The 18,136-nt window shown below is 34.3% G+C and overlaps 1 protein-coding gene across 1 annotated transcript in view; it reads left to right on the top strand.

Annotated features, from left to right (window-relative positions):
• The window catches only part of LOC145671179 (prostatic acid phosphatase-like), a 177,497-nt gene extending 172,685 nt beyond the window's left edge, over positions 1-4,812 (top strand). The window contains exons 6-7 of the mRNA XM_081740028.1: positions 336-547; positions 4,457-4,812. Of these exons, the coding sequence (XP_081596154.1) occupies positions 336-547; positions 4,457-4,639 (395 nt within the window). The 3' untranslated portion in view covers positions 4,640-4,812. The remainder of the gene's footprint in view (positions 1-335; positions 548-4,456) is intronic.
• Positions 4,813-18,136: the final 13,324 nt, after the last annotated feature.

Raw genomic sequence — 18,136 nt, 5'->3', positions numbered from 1 at the left:
GATATTCTGATGAAAAATGTTGCAGCAGTACCTATTTAATAACAAGGTCTTAACAGTTGCTTGAAAACACCCTTGGCTGTTTCTTGAAAACAAGAGCTAATGGTACCATTTTATTATCCATTTCGTGTTTGTGGGACTCAATTTAAAAATTTGTGACTAAATTAATTTCAGAAACATTTTCATTGTTGACCGGTGTAATCAAAGTATACCATTATTTTCCTTAGTAAATATTTTTTATAAACTATATTCTTTGTAACGCTTGAGAAATTTCGATATCAAGTGGATCTTAGGAAATGTCTTTAAAAATTCCAAATCTTTGCTTTATTGTGTTCCAGGTCCCTTGTTGAAAGAAATTGTTGAACACATGAAGAAAAAAATAGATGGAACTTTATCTCCGGATAGGAAGATGTATCTCTATGGAGTCCATGACTCAACAATCGCCAATATTCTTCTCGCTCTCGATGTATTCGATCTTCAAATTCCAGAGTACAACGCTCTAGTCTTGGTTGAATTGCATGAAGACAGCAATGGAAACTATGGCGTGCAGGTAATTATTCTAATAATATGCAATTCTTGCAGAACTAAATGAGTATTACTATTACATTTAGATAGGGTATTATTTATTTCCAACTATTAGTACATAAAACTCATTGGCTATTTTCGAACATGTACTATATAGAATCGAATAAGCATTTCCTGTGTCGCTATCGACCAATGTTAATAGAATAGTACTGTCGACTACACATCCAGTTCTTACCTTACCGCAGCACATTCCCGCCATCTATGTCAGTAGCAACTTTCAGATTTTACTTGTGGAGGAGGGAGTAGATTTCACTTCTTTATTAATATGGTATTATGTTATTGATCAGAATGTATATTAATACATGGAAAAATCAAAAAGTAAGGTCAATTTAGTTGCACAATCCACTGTTCTGCATGTATGTGTGTAGTTATAATTTTTAAGGGATGGATTCCGTAAAGTGGTGCCAAACGTAGGACTTTAAAAAAAAATATGAGTTAAAATACAGTGCAATTAACCGACATATTAGAAATATTAATTGGTAAATGTCACCGTGCTTCCTCCAATCACGACAAATTGTAGTTGTGTCTGAGTTACCAACCTTGGTTTCGATTGATTCAAGTTTTAACTTCCGAAAAGAAGAAAAAAATACCGTAGAATTTGAGTTGTCTGTGACAAACTTCCTCTATGTTGTATGACACTAAAACAAAGATGAAAAATAAAACTGGGCCAGAGCTTCTTAATCCAGAACTGCCTTAGTTTACAAGACAGAGACTATGAAACGTTTGACATAACGGATCAGCACACATCTCTCCATAACTAAAGTATTATAGAGGCTCGGGTTCTTCAAGTGAATCAAACCCAGTTACACTAAAAAAAGAGCTGTATGTGAAATACAATTTCGCCTTTCAATGTTTTCAGAAAAACATAATGGAAGATAACATCAGTATGCATAAAGTATTTCTGGTAAGTAAAAGGACATGTTATAATATTTAAATTAAGATTTCCCGTAGGAACTTTTCGCTGAAAAGTAAGGACATTTTCACCAGTTGTACGAACTTAATCAAAATATTGTTGGCAACATTGGTATTGGACTACTCAAAACATGACACAGCAACTGGAACATTACACAAAAGTTGAGGTGCGTAGTATCATTCGATTCTTGTGTCCCATGGAGAATAAACCGACAGAAATTCATCGAGTACTGACAGAGAATTATGGACAAAATTGGATAACACATAAACAAGTATACGTGTGATGTCACGCGTTTCCCAGGAGAAGAATTGATGTGATGGATGAAGCAGAAAGTGAAAGACTACTCTCTGTATACCCTCAAACACCCTCTGTACAGTCCTAATCTCCCCCTTCTGACTACCATATTTTTGAACTCATGAAGGCACATATCCAATGATAACGTTTTAGCACATTTAAAACAGAGCAAAATGCTTCGGTTACATAACTCACGAGTTTGGAGCAAGATTTTCTTTCCACCCAGCATAGAATTGCTCTCCCGACAATTAAATGTGTGTCTGGATCTGATGACTACATGCAATTTGAATGTGGCACCATATGTATAATATACTACACTTTCATGTTTGTACTCCATCTCTAGCAATAAATTCTATATTCACTTATTTTTTGACTCTGTCTCGTATCAAACTCAGAAGACAATTTCTCTCTGAATATAAGGACGCCCTATATAATGACTACTTGCAAAGCAGCAGCAAGATCGTTCAGAGTGAAATTCTGATAAAGTGTATATACTGCTGATTTATAGCAAGAGAAAAATAATCAGGTTTTGTAATTTGTGCCGTTGTTGCAATTTCATATTCGTAGTTAATAAGTGAGTCGAAATAAAAAGATTAAATTAGTTTTAAACACTCAAACGTTCCCTATTATAAAGTTAGAATTAGTAGTCTAACAGGATGTTAGTAGTCTATACATCAGTGTTGGTCATTAACCAATTAAACTCAATTGCAGTTGATCAATCCATTGAAAGTAATTGTTCTGAAAATTAATTTCAATTCCAGTTAATTTCACTTTATCCTTTGTAATTAATATCAAATGCCATTGAATTCAATCATAAAATTTGTAGTTTGAGTCAATTGTTAACTGGTCACCATGGAATTGAAACTTGTAATTATTTATTATCAATCGTAAAGGTGCAATTGAAACATTTAATTGTTAATTGCAATTGAGCAATTTAAAGTTGTTAATTGCAATTTAAATCAACAATTAAAAGTGAAAATAAGATGTGTGTATATTGAATTGTCCACTTGTCATTACTGTTTTACATATTTGAAATAAGGTATACGAAATGCTGAACAACGACAATTCCCACCCTCTCCCCTTGGAAAAAAGCCGGAAAGTACAGATTTTTGTCTATTAAGTTTAAGGTTCTATTCCCCTCGAGAAGTCTCGATATGCCTCTCATGTTCACAATTTACGGAGAAAACATCGACTGCTTAAAAAAAAATCGAATAAAACAACGAGTGCCGACCAAATGAGTGATTAGCAAAACAGATACTATCAATACGAAAATTCATAAAATTAGGGGATAATTTAATTTCGCAGCTGAGTTCCCTCCAATAGTTGTAATGTTCCCTGCAACACGGCTTGCGGTGCATAAGTAATAGTTAAAAATGACCTACCATTATTGAATATTGAAATTTGTCAATTGTTTATTGCACCTAACATAGAAGTCTCACACCAATACTGAATATCAGCAAGTGGGTTTCATTTCATAGTGTACAGGAAACTTCCAAACTATCCAGATGCAATACTCAGACGTGAAGTTGTCTGTAACTGCAAGTTGCAATGGAAGAGATAGATCAAAGATAGAATCTGTTCCTGGGACTCTGAATCCTCATCAATAATCCAATACTCGCTATCTCTTACATTTCTTTGACTCTGCGGAGCTTAAAATTGAAACCGGAAAGTCTAATTGACGCCCATCACTCGCTGTTGCAACAAAAGAGTACAATCAGAGGTGAAACATATTCTTGCGGTACTGAATCATCAAAAAATGATTATCGCTATCAATTTCCGTTTTATCCATTATACAATGTGTTGTAACCAAAATATCGGTAGCCTACTACTTCTGCAGTCTGCTGTATGCGAACTCCCACCATCTGTTACTACCTGCATCTATCCTTTCGAGTATTTTTCTTCGAATTTCTCAACGAAGAGATTTCTTACTTCCTCGTTATTCAACTTTTCAGTATTCAACATCTTGTTGCCTACTTTTCTTCTGCTTACATTTTTCAATTGAATATCCACTTCGGCCAGCACAAGGTTATGTTCAGAAAAAATGTCGACCCCGGGAATGGTCTTCGCGTTCTTCAAGCTATTTCAATACAGCTATGCGTGCGTTTTCTCGGGGTTCTCCCGTTTCCTCCCACTTTCTTCATTCTACCATTTCATTCATTTCTCATAATCACCGTCTTCTTTAGCCTAACCGGCATAACCATGGAAGTAAAACTCAAAGATTTCATTTCATTTTTCAATACAGCTATCCTGAATCATACCACAGTCTATCTAATATCTTTCGCCGGCTATTGGGATTTGCATACATCATAACTCTATCATCAACAAATCCTACTTTCACTACCTTCTCTTTTAGGTGCTTACTAAGAATTATTCTTACATTATGACCGCCCTTTTCAGTACCAGACTAAAACATTCTATATCATTCGCTTTCAACACCCCATTACCTTCCCATCTAACTTTACAAACTCTTACCAAATCTAAATTATTTTGTTTCATTTTCTCGTCTTTATTTTTAAATTTCCCTCCCTATAACATGGTACGTACAATGCTATTTAAAGTTACAATTAGAAATAAAATAGATATTTTTGTTTAACATTGTTATGATTGTTAAAGTTACCGTTAGGAAAACCATTTTTATTTTATAACTTGAGTTTTGTTATTTTTCAGCTATTCTTTCGCAACGACACGACGAAAGATCCTTATCCGCTGAAACTGCCAGGATGTGACCAACATTGTCCGATGGAGAAATTCTTGCGACTCGTCGAACCCGTAATTCCTGTCAATTGGGATGAGGAATGTCAAGTGGAAGATCCTTCTATTGTTCCCACAAGACCTCCCCCGCCTCCATAAAGGAGGTTTTAATTGGTGGGAAGTGACAATTTCCAGTCATATATTGTATATATGTTTTTGCATAACGCGCCTTCTATACGAATGGATAATCATTGCTATTTGAACGTGAAACTGCTCTCTTTAAAAACATGAATCAAGTTTCTTTAATTGGGTGTATGTTTAAGTGCATAGAAGAGCGAAAAAAAAAATAATTAAGAACTAACTACATATTCACTCGTCACTTATACTAGCATTATCAGGTATACGGCAAATGGCCGTGTAAGACCAGTCATGCTTGTAGTTGATAGAAATATTTAATTAGTATGTAAAGTTACATGAACCAGACAATTGCCTCCAAAAGTGAGTAACCCCCTTTTTTTATATATAAAAAAAAGTTAATTATAAATTATTATAGCCCTCGTTATAAATCCGCTTTCCATTAATACATTATTAAAATATATGTACTGTACAATACGTATCCAAGCGTTTGTCTCGCTTTTTCTGCTGATATGAAAGTATCATTACCAGCCGAAATACTTATGGAGGTGCTGCCCCTAATGGAAGAAAGATGAATTAAATTACACTCACCCGGACAAGAAATAGCTGTTTTGTTATGTTTCAACCACTTTTTTTTTAGGGTATCAGCAGTTTTATCATCCTTTAACTGTAAGTCTTAGGCATTCACTCACAAATTGCGAAGTTGGGAAGACAAAACTAGGGGCAAAATCGTGGTGATTCGCGTATTCGTGTAGGAGGAGCCTAAACCAAACTCCGTTTCTAGAAGGAGTTATTTATTACATTAATAATATTAATATTGCCAAAACAGTATATTCGACATTAAATTTGACCTCGGTACACGTGTTGTAAAAAATAATCCCTACATAATTTCATTGAAGACATATATGAGAAAAGAAAATGTATATACACATGTATTATGTATCGTGAGAGTCGTAATTTTATTAATGGTCACACACAAAAATGTGCTTCAGGTATTAATATATTAACGACGTACTTTCCTAAGTTTTAAGATTTTAAACTTAACGAAAAACCTATTTATGACAATAATAACACTGAAACGAACTAAAATATTGCTTTTGTTATATTCAGTTTCCAAATGTAAAAATATTGATAAATGTATTATATATTATTCTATTGTAATAATTTTATTTACCCGTATTTTAAGTTGTAAATTATATAAATTTCTATTTTTACTTGTTGTTTTATTTGAATATTTTATATTTCAGTGTTATTTTGTAGACTGGAAGCTGTTTGCTACGAGCACTTTAACCTTACTCGAAACAATACAAAGTATTTTAACCTGTATTGTAAGAATTTCGAAGTGTTCAAATATATCACGTGTTAGTGTAAAAAGTATTGTCTCTTTTGAGCATGAGATGGTGATAGTGTTCGAAATCACAGACTATAAATCGCATCAGGTCAGGTCCAACACAATGTTCATAGTTGGAGAGAAATTTCCTTAATCTAGGGAAATTTCATAGATAAATTTAGCAAAAAAAAAAAAAAAAAAAAAAAAAAAGTAAAAAGGGAATTTTTCGATAAAACGTGAAAATCCAGGGAAATTCTCGCACTGGCTGATTGATCAATATAAATGCATAAATTTTTCTTTGTTCTTCAGAAATAAAAAAATACAATAACAATCGTTTGTGCGTGTTTAAAGTAGACAAATTTGCACCCGTTGTTGGCTGGGTGTATTTGTGTATATTTTTTGTTTAAAATAGTGAAGGAAAAAGTAAAAAAAAGAAAAAATAGAAGCAAAAAGGCAATGAAAAAAACAAATGTGGTTGGCACTTCCCTTTAATACAGCTAAATTAATCTTATCATATAACTTCTATCATAAGAATTGGACACTCAACAAACTAGGCAAAATTTGATTAAAAAAGGAAAATTTTGTCAGTCGAGGGAAATTTTCTTAAGGAAACCTACGAACACTGCTGACAGTTGAAGCTAGTAGATGTGTAAGAACTGTTGGAATATTTATAATCAGAAGTAAGGTATTGCACCGTAAAGAGGAGCGAACTTTCCGCAACACTGCGCTATATTTTATAATTTTATTTCGATAAAAGCGCAAATGCTGTACAGACCAAAGGGCGCCGTTCCTGGAAGGGCCGGGCCCCAATGCTCATGTGGGTTTCCATGTATTTTTATGAATATGTACTTTTATATATATTTTTTATTGTTAAATGTATTTTTATGAATATACAATATTTGGCATAATCTGGATTCAATTTGTCATAAAAATACTCATATATGCCTTCCTAGACCAGTCTGCAACCAAACAAATCTGAAAGCCCCACCCACACAAAGTTACAGAGAAATCGGCGCCCTTGTCCAAACCTTGAAGAAATTTGAAGAACATAGGGGATTGACTTTATTGTTTGTTAGCATTGTATTCTACCATGTATTTCCTTTGTGTTGTTTATGGGAAAGGTAGGTAACAAAAGCAGTAGACAAAAGGTTCAGAAGGTTCTGGGAAGATGGTACTCGCAGTGGGTGACCAATCAATCAATGTTTTACGCAATTCGCCATTTCCAATATGTTCCATATATCCGTTCAACTAAAATGTGTAAATCGGAACAATTCCTTACTATATTCGTATGTATTTTCTTCAAATATCAATATAACACAAATAATCCTTATTGTTTTACCCAAAGAAAGAGCGTTACTATGTATCGTGATGAAGACAACAAATCCTATTTTACTATGACTATAACCTATCATCAGTGCTCTGCCACATTGATAGGTCCTTACAGCAAACTAATCTTTCTCCATTCATTTCTATTCTATTTTTTTTTTTTTTTTAATGTATCAGAATTTTCAATCCTCCTTTTCCCCTTTTTCTCCTTCCACAATATCTCTCATAAGGAAATTCATCTTTAGATAGTATCCTAACCAATTACTTTTCTTTATGCTATCAATTTTAGTCTTCTTTCTTCATTCACTCTTCTAAGAACTTCTTAATTTCGTCTTTCCAGCTGATACATCTCGAACCTTACTATAATAGATTATAATTGTAGTAAAACTTGTGTTACAGTAATGTTTGTATGCTGTAAAACTACATTATAACACTGGAAGAAAGGAAGACTCAGAATCCGTTCTTATAGCTACTTTTTCCAGAGTTGGTATTCATTAAATATGTCGTGATGGCTGTGTGAATATTTACCTTTTATTTCATTAAATGATGATGATTGCATTTACAATAGCAAAAGGATACGTTTAGTGTGGGGCGTGTTTCCCTTATTATTTATAGTTCTCACCCTGTACCGAAACAAACTATTTCCAAACGGGAATGCCTGGCTCGTATATCATACAATATTTACAACTTACGAAAAAGTGAATTTTCTTGTTCCGTTTCTTAACACACAACCACCACAGACAAGTAACATTTCGATTCTATAAGGATGCTTACTGGAATGGTTTAATAATATATATGCCCCACTTAATTTTCTTGAGTTCTTCGATTTCCTCAACCTCTCTTCAAGAGAGAGTGAGTGCAAGTTGAGAATCTAAACTTCCACTTGGTCAATCTTCGCAACTTATCTCTTCTGTTAACAAGCGGTTCAAATTAACCATTTCCAGTTTCAACTTTCGCCATATTATATTATATATATAAAACTGTCACCTAGCAAGAAGCGGTTTTCTCCAAACGAGAGCTGAAGGTAACATGGCATGACTATCCGCAGGACTATTAGAACCGGAAGTGGTTCAAATTTACTATTACTTCCGGTTTCAATACTGATTTTAACAGCAGAAACAGGGGAAGTCGAGATGCTGTTTTCTGCAGTCGATTCAGTGTCCCAAGAATAAGTCCCCATATCCTCCGTTAACCCTCTATTCAAACAAGAAGTGGTTCAAATTAACGATTTCAAGTTTCAACTATTATCACCATAGAGCAAAAACAGTGAGAAATAGTCAGTAATGGCGTTTTGATATGGATTCAGCATCCGAGGAACAGGTTCTATCTTTGATCTTACTAATCTACTAGCACTTTGCCCATAGATCCCCGTATTTGCTCGACCTATGGCCTCGCACTTCTCATATCCTTAACGTATTTCTAATCTTAAGGAATTTCGTGATATAGCCATCTTCTTAAAACAATTGTAATCCCTATTCATTCTTCTCCCTTCTAACAAAAAAAAAAAAAAAAAAAAAAAAACACACACACACACACGTTGAAACACTTATTTACCATGCCTCTACTCTTAAACGTATTTTTTTGTGTACGAAAAATGTTGTAAATATTGTACTCTTTAAATGATTTAATAGTAATATTTGAAAATAATACATCATTTTCTGAAAATTATTATTATTACTACTTTTTGTGTTAATAATAAAAATACAAAATTACAAATATTTTTGTTTCAAAAAGAAAATATTGTTTACAATAGACTCGCTTCAAATTCAAAATTGTATGCTTGTTCTCATAAATTGAAAAGTATTCACCATAAAACTATAATAGAACCTTAGCAATGTTTTCATAATACAAAGAAAAATGGTTTCCCGGTGAATTTGTTCAAAGTCAATGAAAAATGATTCAAAACAAATAGATGTGTACTCAGATATCAGAAGCTCTTTTTTTCACATGCAGTCTTCACATACAATTTTCATGTGCTCTTTACAAAGAAGTTTGTAGCATGTTTCGCAGGAAAATGGAGTTCTTATAAAATTCCCTTCTTATTATCTTTTCTTCAAAATTGCGATTTGATGCGAGAATGACTTGAGCATTTATTCCAACACTATTCAGCAAACTGAAAAATATCACCATCGGCCATCGACGAGTCTTCCTGGACACTGAATACAAAGAAGATAACTGATCGGACGTATCCACTCCGCTTTTTGTTTCATTGTACAAAGTTATGATTGCTGGTTTGCTTTGTACACCAATAGATGGATCAATCTCTGGTGCATCGTGCATAGTGGATAATAATAAAACATTTTTGTTCTTATTTGGGCAGTAGCTAACTAGTCATGTTATTATCAAAACCAAATAAACTTGTGTACCGGCTTCTTTTCTAAAAATTCTGGTGGTATTTCCTTTTTACTTTTGCGAAGAGTTCCAACAAGAGTTAACCGTTTATCTAACATTTCTAACGCTAATGGCACACTCGTGTACCAGTTGTCCGTTGTCACGTTTCTCCCGGCATTCTCGATTAGCTTTATCATTCTCAAGGTGACATCTTTGCCTGAGTTAGAAACTTTGAAAGGACCCTCCGGCTGTTTTCCAGCATAATTTCCAAATTGTAAGTGTAACACATCTTCGCATCAACCAATGCAAATACTTTTATTCTATATTTTGCAGGTTTATTTTTGATCAACTGCCTAAATGGGCATTTACCTCTAAAGCCCTCGAGTTTCTCATCTCAAGTCATTTGACCAGGAGAATAGTACGGTACTTTTTGAAGTTTTCAACAAGATATTCAAAAATTTCTCTTACTGGAGCTAAGCGATCGAGACGTTTTCTCTGATTTCTTGTCAAAATGTCATCAAAACGCAAAGCTGATAGCAAAAATTCAAATCGGCTCAAACTCATAACACACCTCAAGTCAGGCCTAGCCCATCAGTGGCCCACAAGTCTTTCAAATTGACGTGGGAAGATTTTTTTTACACCTGCTAAATATTAAAGTCCTATCACTGTTTTTATTTCAAGTAAATTTGTTTCTTTAGCATCCCGCTCTCTATTGTATCCTAATTTTAGTTGTTGGATTTTGATATTTGTGTAGTCTACATTTTTTTTCTTCTAAGATTTCATCAGAGAAAATAGGTTCCACCTATCTATAGGCGTGAGTTTTTACCTGCTTGTCTTACCCCTGGTGCATGTATTGCAGGGATCACATTCCGTGCTCTGACCCGAACAGTTTGTGGGGGTGGTTGATTCATCCACAAACGTTTCCTTGTCCTTCCCAATGTAAAAATGAACTTGATCAAAGCTGAAATCTTCTGCCTCTATTTCCATTGAATCTTCTTCATCGGCACTTTGCTCACCGTCACTGTTTCCTTGTTGAACTTCCAGGTATCTTCATCTTCGGAAGCAACACCACCGACCTCTTCCTCTTCATCGGATTAAGCAAGAACATCTCTTACAAACTGTTCAAACTTACTCTGGTGTCTCTCATAAGCCATATTTATCCTTAGAAACTATCACCAAATAAGTTACTTTGAATATATCACACTGAAAACCAGCATAAAGAAAAAAACACTTTATTTAAGTCGTAAATCTATGTTACAGTAACACTCGCGTGGGGAAAATGTGACCCCGGACGCACAGAACTTGTTGCACTGACCGAAGGAGATGCAGTAAACAACTAATTGTTGGCCTTGAAATAGACAATACAACAGACAGCTAGTAGGGTGGCCGGGTCAGAATTGCCAACTGTCTAGGAGAGCCAAACAAAAATATCCCTCTAGGGTCATATTTACCCCACGCGAGGGTTGCAGGGTTAATATAGAGTGGGGTCACTGACCCCACGCGAGGGTTGTTGATACCTAACACCGCGCGAGTGGTGCAGGGTTAAGGGATTTTGATATATGTCCATGTTATTTTAGCAATTACAACCCATCACTTTTTTCTTCTAAGAGAAACATCAAGAAACACCGAAACAAGTCTAACTATTTTAAATTAAAACCCTAAATACCAATTTTCATGCCTCTAACCTTAAGAGTTTTCGATAATATATATCTTATTTTAACAATTACAAACCATACTTTTCGCGTCCTTAGAGCGCAAAGGTTCTATGTCCAGTTTTAGAAATTTTACAAGAGCAAAATAATGGACATAGGACAATATTTCATTCATTATTTCTTGTAAATAATGATTTCGTATGCTTTCTTATCGCTATGTGAAAGCGCATATTATGTGCCACCTATAAGTATAAAAATCTCAATTTCGAAAACAATTGGCCCTATAAATTTAGAACCTTTGCTCTCTAAGGACGCGTTTTTTTTTTCCCTTGTAAGAGAAATACAATTTTGTTATTCATTATTTCATTAAATATTGTAATATTTTCCATAAGTAGAAGCTTTGCTTTGTTATAATTAAATACAAACTAACTATTTGCTAAGCAAAACTATATATTTTCATTAAAATTCAAAACGTGTTACAGTTTCACCAACTCACTCTTTGGCTTCATCAGACTGTGAGATACAGGATAACTGTACAATCGTATATACATACAACTGTTGTATGTATATACGATTGTACAGTTATCCTGTATCACAGTGTCTGATGAAGCCAAAGAGTTAGTTGGTGAAACTGTAACACGTTTTGAATTTTAATGAAAATATATAGTTTTGCTCAGTAAATAATTAGTTTGTATTTAAATATTGTAGTTTTCCCATACTGTGTTATGCAAAGGATAACCCTCAGTTTTCTAGTTAGTTTAGAAAGACGTTTCTCCCTGTGGACTTCCTTGTTTCAGCACAGGTGAATCACGTAAACGAATTCTAAAGCCTCTGTTTTTATAGTTTTGGAAATTAAGTTTTTGCTTTTCTTCCTCTGATACAAGTTTCTTTTTTTTCCTTTTTCTAAACTCAACTTTATAAATAATTCCTGGAACAATTTTAAAAAATTGACAACTATTTTTTAAATAAATTTTCTCCAGCTTACTAAAACACATTACAAATTTTGTTTATTAAGAAACAATTCAAGGAACAGTTGTATCAGTAAAGGTAAGAAGCATTGTTTCCGCCAAATTGTATTAGCTCTCCGCGTCTCGAAGCAGACAAGTTTGTTTTGGGTGCAATAATTTATGGTGTCATTTAGATGCCCACGAGTTTATTCAGCAATCATGGAGTAAATTTTGATAAGGGCGTAACTAGCAATTCTTGAATTTTTCTGAGAGCAGAAAAACAGACCCTTATCCAATTAACCAACGTATTCACACACTATTTTTGAAGACAGGCGTTCGCTACAGAGCAGAGATATTACCTTACCACCACCTAGACATACGGGCATGCTCAAACTTGCAGAAAATATGTATATCTCATTTTACCAGAAATAGGTTGATACGCCCTTATCCAAATTACCCAGTCATATGTAGAAATGAAATGAAATCTTTCAGTTTTACATCTCACGGTTATGCCGGCTAGGCCAAAGATGGTAAGTGAATGCAATGGTGAAATGAATGAAGTGGGAGAACCTGGAGAAAACCCACGCACAGGGTGTTTGTCCACCACGAAGTTCGTATGTAGAGTAGAAGGAAAGAGACGTGTAAATGGACGATAAATAGTCAAACGTGAAACGCGAAGAAAAATCGCCGTGCATATACCAGATAATGAAAGGTTTTATTTATTTTTTTTCGAAAAAAAAAATCAGTTACGTATACATATCCAAGCAGAGATCTAAGTTATTTTGTTTAATATCCTGAGATAGGTTATACGTTCGACCTTATATACGAGGAAAATATTTAACAAAAGCTTGAATCAAAATCTACTTGCAGTTTTGAGAGTCAACGTGTTCCAAGGATGTTTATAATTGTTTTATGTGGAAACATTTAACAGTGTGTATCAGGACAACCAGTCAACTTTGAAACATGTGGTTTGCACGTATGTGTTTGTAATTTATTTTTCTACTTGTTAAAGACAGCAAGCAATTAATATAGTAATAAAACATTTCTAGGTAGCGCGTCTGGTATTGGCAACATTCTGAGTGGGGCGAAAAGTCAGTATATACTATCACCTGCCACAAATTGACATCACGTGGCTGTTGGAGAAAGCAGACAGCCGCTAAAGGTCGTATAACGTATTTGAAAAGCAATCTATCTATTAAAATGCTACAATAGCAGTTAAAAGCGCCTGAGCTCCAACCTATAACTTTAGCTTTCAAATCTTTCATTTACGGTTGTGTGTGGTTTCACGTTTAACATAGACAAACATTTTAAGTATTTGCACTTTAGATAGTCTAAATTAGTTAACTATATCTTTTTCATAAAGTTTATGATATAAAATTATTGTTCAAAGCCTTTGTATTTTAATAAGCATTCTCTAAAATCAATGCATGTGAATTGTGCTTCCATCTTTCGAGTTCTTATATGTTTGTGGTCAATCCTTTCGACAATGAGATCTCGGAAACTACAGGCTCTAGAAAGATTACGTTTTCACTGATCGATTGGAAATTTTGCGTAGATTGTCCAGTTCTAATTGAATATTAGAAAAAAAAAACATGGTCATTATTTCTTTATTACATTTTTTTAGGGTACACTGGAAGCGTTGAAATTTAAAAAAAAAAAAAACCAAAGCATCATATCCTATGCGTTATACATTCCAACACCACATTGTTGTATATTGGGGTTGTATATGTCTCAGGCGTTTGTTTCATGGCCAAATAATAATGAAAAAGGAAGGATAACCATTTCTCGAGTAAGATAAATCTATTTTGAGTGTTTTGCCCAATGAACACCATATATAACTGACATTATAATTAATTGTATATGTAATGTATTTGCTTTATTACATACTGCATGCAAGAAGAAAGAAAACGCTGATCATACATGAACTAGAAACTCCAACCGGAAGTAGGCTCAAATCTTGCAAACGGTGCCAGATATTAAGAAAAAATAATCGAAAAAAATCTCCCCTTTATGATACCCCTTGTCATTTTTTTTATGAAGACTTCTTTCACTTATGTCTGTAAAGGGACATGTACATATGTTGTGAGGAATGAGAAGATGATCTATGCTCATATGCGAATGATACGCTGTGTAGAGAGCGCAGATTCAGCTAGTATAGTTTTAAATAAGTCCAAATATCGAATGTCATGTCTATAACCTTTAAAAATTCCGAGATATGGACGTACATTTCCCAACGCTTTTTTCCTTCTCATCCCCTTTCTTCCCTTCTAGATCAAATAGCTATGAAAAAAGTGAAGGACGTTAATTATTTTAAATAAAAAAAAATCCATATACCAAATTTCATGTCTAACATTTAGTGATTTTGAAATATGCGCATTTTAAGGTAAGTGTCACTCCTCCTTATCCCCTTTCCCATCGAATTTGGAAAAATCTTTCCTTAATGGAACTTTACATCATAAATCCTATGCTCTGTCTAGATTTCAAGTTTCTAGTTCAAGTGGTAGGCCTGGGCGTTTATCAGTCAGCACTTGTTTTATTGAGATTAAAAGCCTACTTTCATGTCTCTAACCTTAAGGGATTTCTATATATGGCCATCTTATTATAACAATTATTATAACCCCTAGCCTTTTTTCTTCATCTTCCCTTGTAGGGGAAATATATATATTTTAAAATAACTCAAACTCGTCCTTAATTATTTTAAATGAAAAGTCTAAATACCAAATTTCATGTTACTAAATTGTTATTGTCTTTTCTTATGTATAAAACTTACTTGGAGTGTGTATGGGTTCCTATCTTGCATTCATGCATATGCAACGCTTACCCTTCTTTCAAGACCTCCATTAAAAATAGTAAATTTGATTCGTTAATCAGTAAAGATTATAAGTACTAAAAGTAATAATACGTGAAACGTACATATTCATAACTTGGTCTCTCTAGCTCATAGGCCTAGACTAAGCAAACTTATTAATCTAGAAAGCATACCTGAAATTAAGAAAACGTCTAGAGCATTTGCAAATTACTCAACTCGTTCATTCTTTTCCGATTGAAATAGAAGTTATAAAATTCTTCTTTCAGATTTTATTGATTTTTTAAGAAAAAGTTGTGAGACTGGTTTTACTTAAATGACAATTTCAAGAATTAAAATTGCTCGCCTTTCTTTAAAAGTTCTAGAATATCTGGAAACTCCAAAAGCACTAAAATCTCTTGAAATTTTCACAGGAAATGTGATCCAGTGCAAGTGATTTCACTGAATCTTAATTTCTAAAAGCATCTTCCACATTTGTCTGACTGTCTGGCCTACAATCCCTACACGTGCTCAAACTTCTTTACTGAGCAAATGCACTAAACAGGATTTGGTTTGACTAAGTAAATGTTATGTGAACCTCAACAGGTCGTCAAGAAACAATCACTTAGATCGGAAATCAAAAGGTTAAAATAAGAAGTCAGTCCGTTATACCTCTCGCATTAGAGTTAGACATACGTAGCTATCAGAGAGCCGAAAACAGCATATTTTCATTTGGGGAAATTTCTAAGGAAATCTATAAAGATCATTAAGGATCTGAAGCTTAATAAAGAGAAATAAATAAATAAGAAAAAACAACCTCTATCCTCCGGAAAGAGGTGTAGATGAGCTCAGTCAAATATCAAAGCTAAAACTCTCAGCCAAAACGCTATCCGTATCTATGGGGGAACCTAGCTGAAACTTGTCAGCGTCTAGACTAAATAACAGAAGAACTAAAGCGACTCCAATGTCCTCACCTCAGTCGGTGTCGAATCTCTAAGAATATGGTGGTGTAACATTAGATTCCTTTTGTACTCATTTCAACTGCTATGATCGTGACGTCACAGAGGCAAAAAAAAAAAAAAAATCAGCAACAACCCAGAGAGGGCCTCCAATGAACCTGTGTGTGCTGGCAGAAAAAAAAAAAGTTTCCACTGAAACTGCTCACCCCTCATCCCTCTATGAATTGGCGGGGAACAAGACATATGCTGGAAGCTGGCAATGAACGTTTCTAACTCAATAAAACTAGGAGAAAAAAATATTTTTCGATTATACACGGGCTGCAAATAGAACTAAAAATAATGTACAAATAACAATGATGTTATAATAGCTTAAACCTAAACCAGATCTGGTGTTTCTAAAACTATACAATCATTTATGAAATTAATATGTATATTATATATATAGGATACAAGTGACAAAGACTTTCAAACCTCAAGAGATTTCGACATATTGCCATCTCATTTTAACAACTGCAACGTCCCCTTTTTTCTTCCCACCTTTTTCCCCCTTATGGGGAAAGTATCAAAAATGCTTAAACACGTCCTTATTTCAAATGAAAGTATAAATACCAAAATTCACGTCTCCTAGCTTAAATGGATTTAGAGATGTGATAATCCCGTTATAATAAAACTAAACCCAACTTTTTTCTTCCCGCCTTTCTTGCTTCTCTTGTAAGGCAAATATTAAACATGTCAAATTAGTTTAACATTTTGGGGACGCAATACATCAACACACTAAAAAAACATCAAGCTTATGATTCAGTATTGAGTGCTATGCCAAATTAAACGTAACTGAGGCTTATAAACCACACCTGCCCTCTCTACGTTTACATATCACACCCATCAACGGAACGATTGGTTGTGTATATATGCCACGCCCGTCTCCAAAGGGTTAAATGGGAAGTACATATAAAGTTAACAAATTTAATGTCTCTCCCCTTCAAAGATATGAACGTTTTAATAATTAACATCCCAAATCACCCCTTCCGAATTTTGAAAATTTTTTAGTGGTATCTTACGTCAGAAGTCCTATGCTTTTCATATCAACATATTTCTAAATCTTGAGGGACTTCGAGATATGGCCATCTTATAACTGCAACCCTACCCTATTTTCTTCCAATCTAAGGAAATCAAAAAACGCTGAAACACCTCTTCAAATAACATGTCTACTCTTGGGGAATTTCGGGGCCGCGGTGGCTCAGTGGTAGAGCGTTCACCTCTGGTGCATGGGGTCCCGGGTTCAAACCCTGCTCCCGCCAAGTGAACTTCGTGGTGGACAAACACTGTGCGTGGGTTTTCTCGGGGTTCTCCCGTTTCCTCCCACTTTTTTCATTCCACCATTTCATTCATTTCTCATAATCACAGTCTCCTTTAGCCTACCCGGCATAACCGTGGGACGTAAAACTCAAGATTTCATTTCATTTTTTCTTGGGGAATTTCAAAATATTCCATGTTATTTTAAAACTTACAAACCAACCATTTTTCTTCCCTTCTAGGGCAAATATCAAAAATTGTGAAACATGTCTACGTATTTTAAATGAGAAGTCCAAATACCGAATTTCATGTCTCTAACCTTAAGATGTCCAAATTGCGGAATATCTTATAATAATTGTAACTACCACCCCTTTTGCCTTCTCACCACGTTTTCTTCCCTTCAAGATGAAGTATCAAAAAACACTGAAAACAGTGTATTTTAAATGAAAATCCCTTATACCAAATTTAATGTCTAACAGACATTCTGAGATATAAATATTTATGATAATTGGCACCCCTCTTTCTCCCCTAATCCATCGATTTCCAAAAATCATTTCTTAGTGGAACCTTACCTCAAATTCTATGCCCTGTCCAAATTTCAAGCTTAAGCGGTTTGGCCTGGACGTTAATCAATCAATCAAGGCTTCTTTTATATAGCTCTACAGATTGCAACCCGTAGTTATAGATTCAAGTTTGAATACTGAATTCGTATAGTTTGGAAGTCTACCGTAGTTTCACACTGCGAAACGAAACTAACTTGTTTCATTATTAGTATTAATATTATTTACTTACTAGTAAAATTCCATACATAATTAAGGCTATTTAATAGAGACACGGTATCTTCAAAAGATACTTCCATAGTTGATAAAGTTACAGCTAAGTTTCATCGTCTATAGAA

This window comes from Thermobia domestica, chromosome 15, assembly GCF_964235325.1.
Source record: "Thermobia domestica chromosome 15, izTheDome1.hap1.1, whole genome shotgun sequence".
Taxonomy (NCBI): Eukaryota; Metazoa; Arthropoda; class Insecta; order Zygentoma; family Lepismatidae; genus Thermobia; species Thermobia domestica.
Note: the sequence above shows the minus strand (reverse complement) of the source record. Positions and strands in the feature narration are given on the sequence as shown.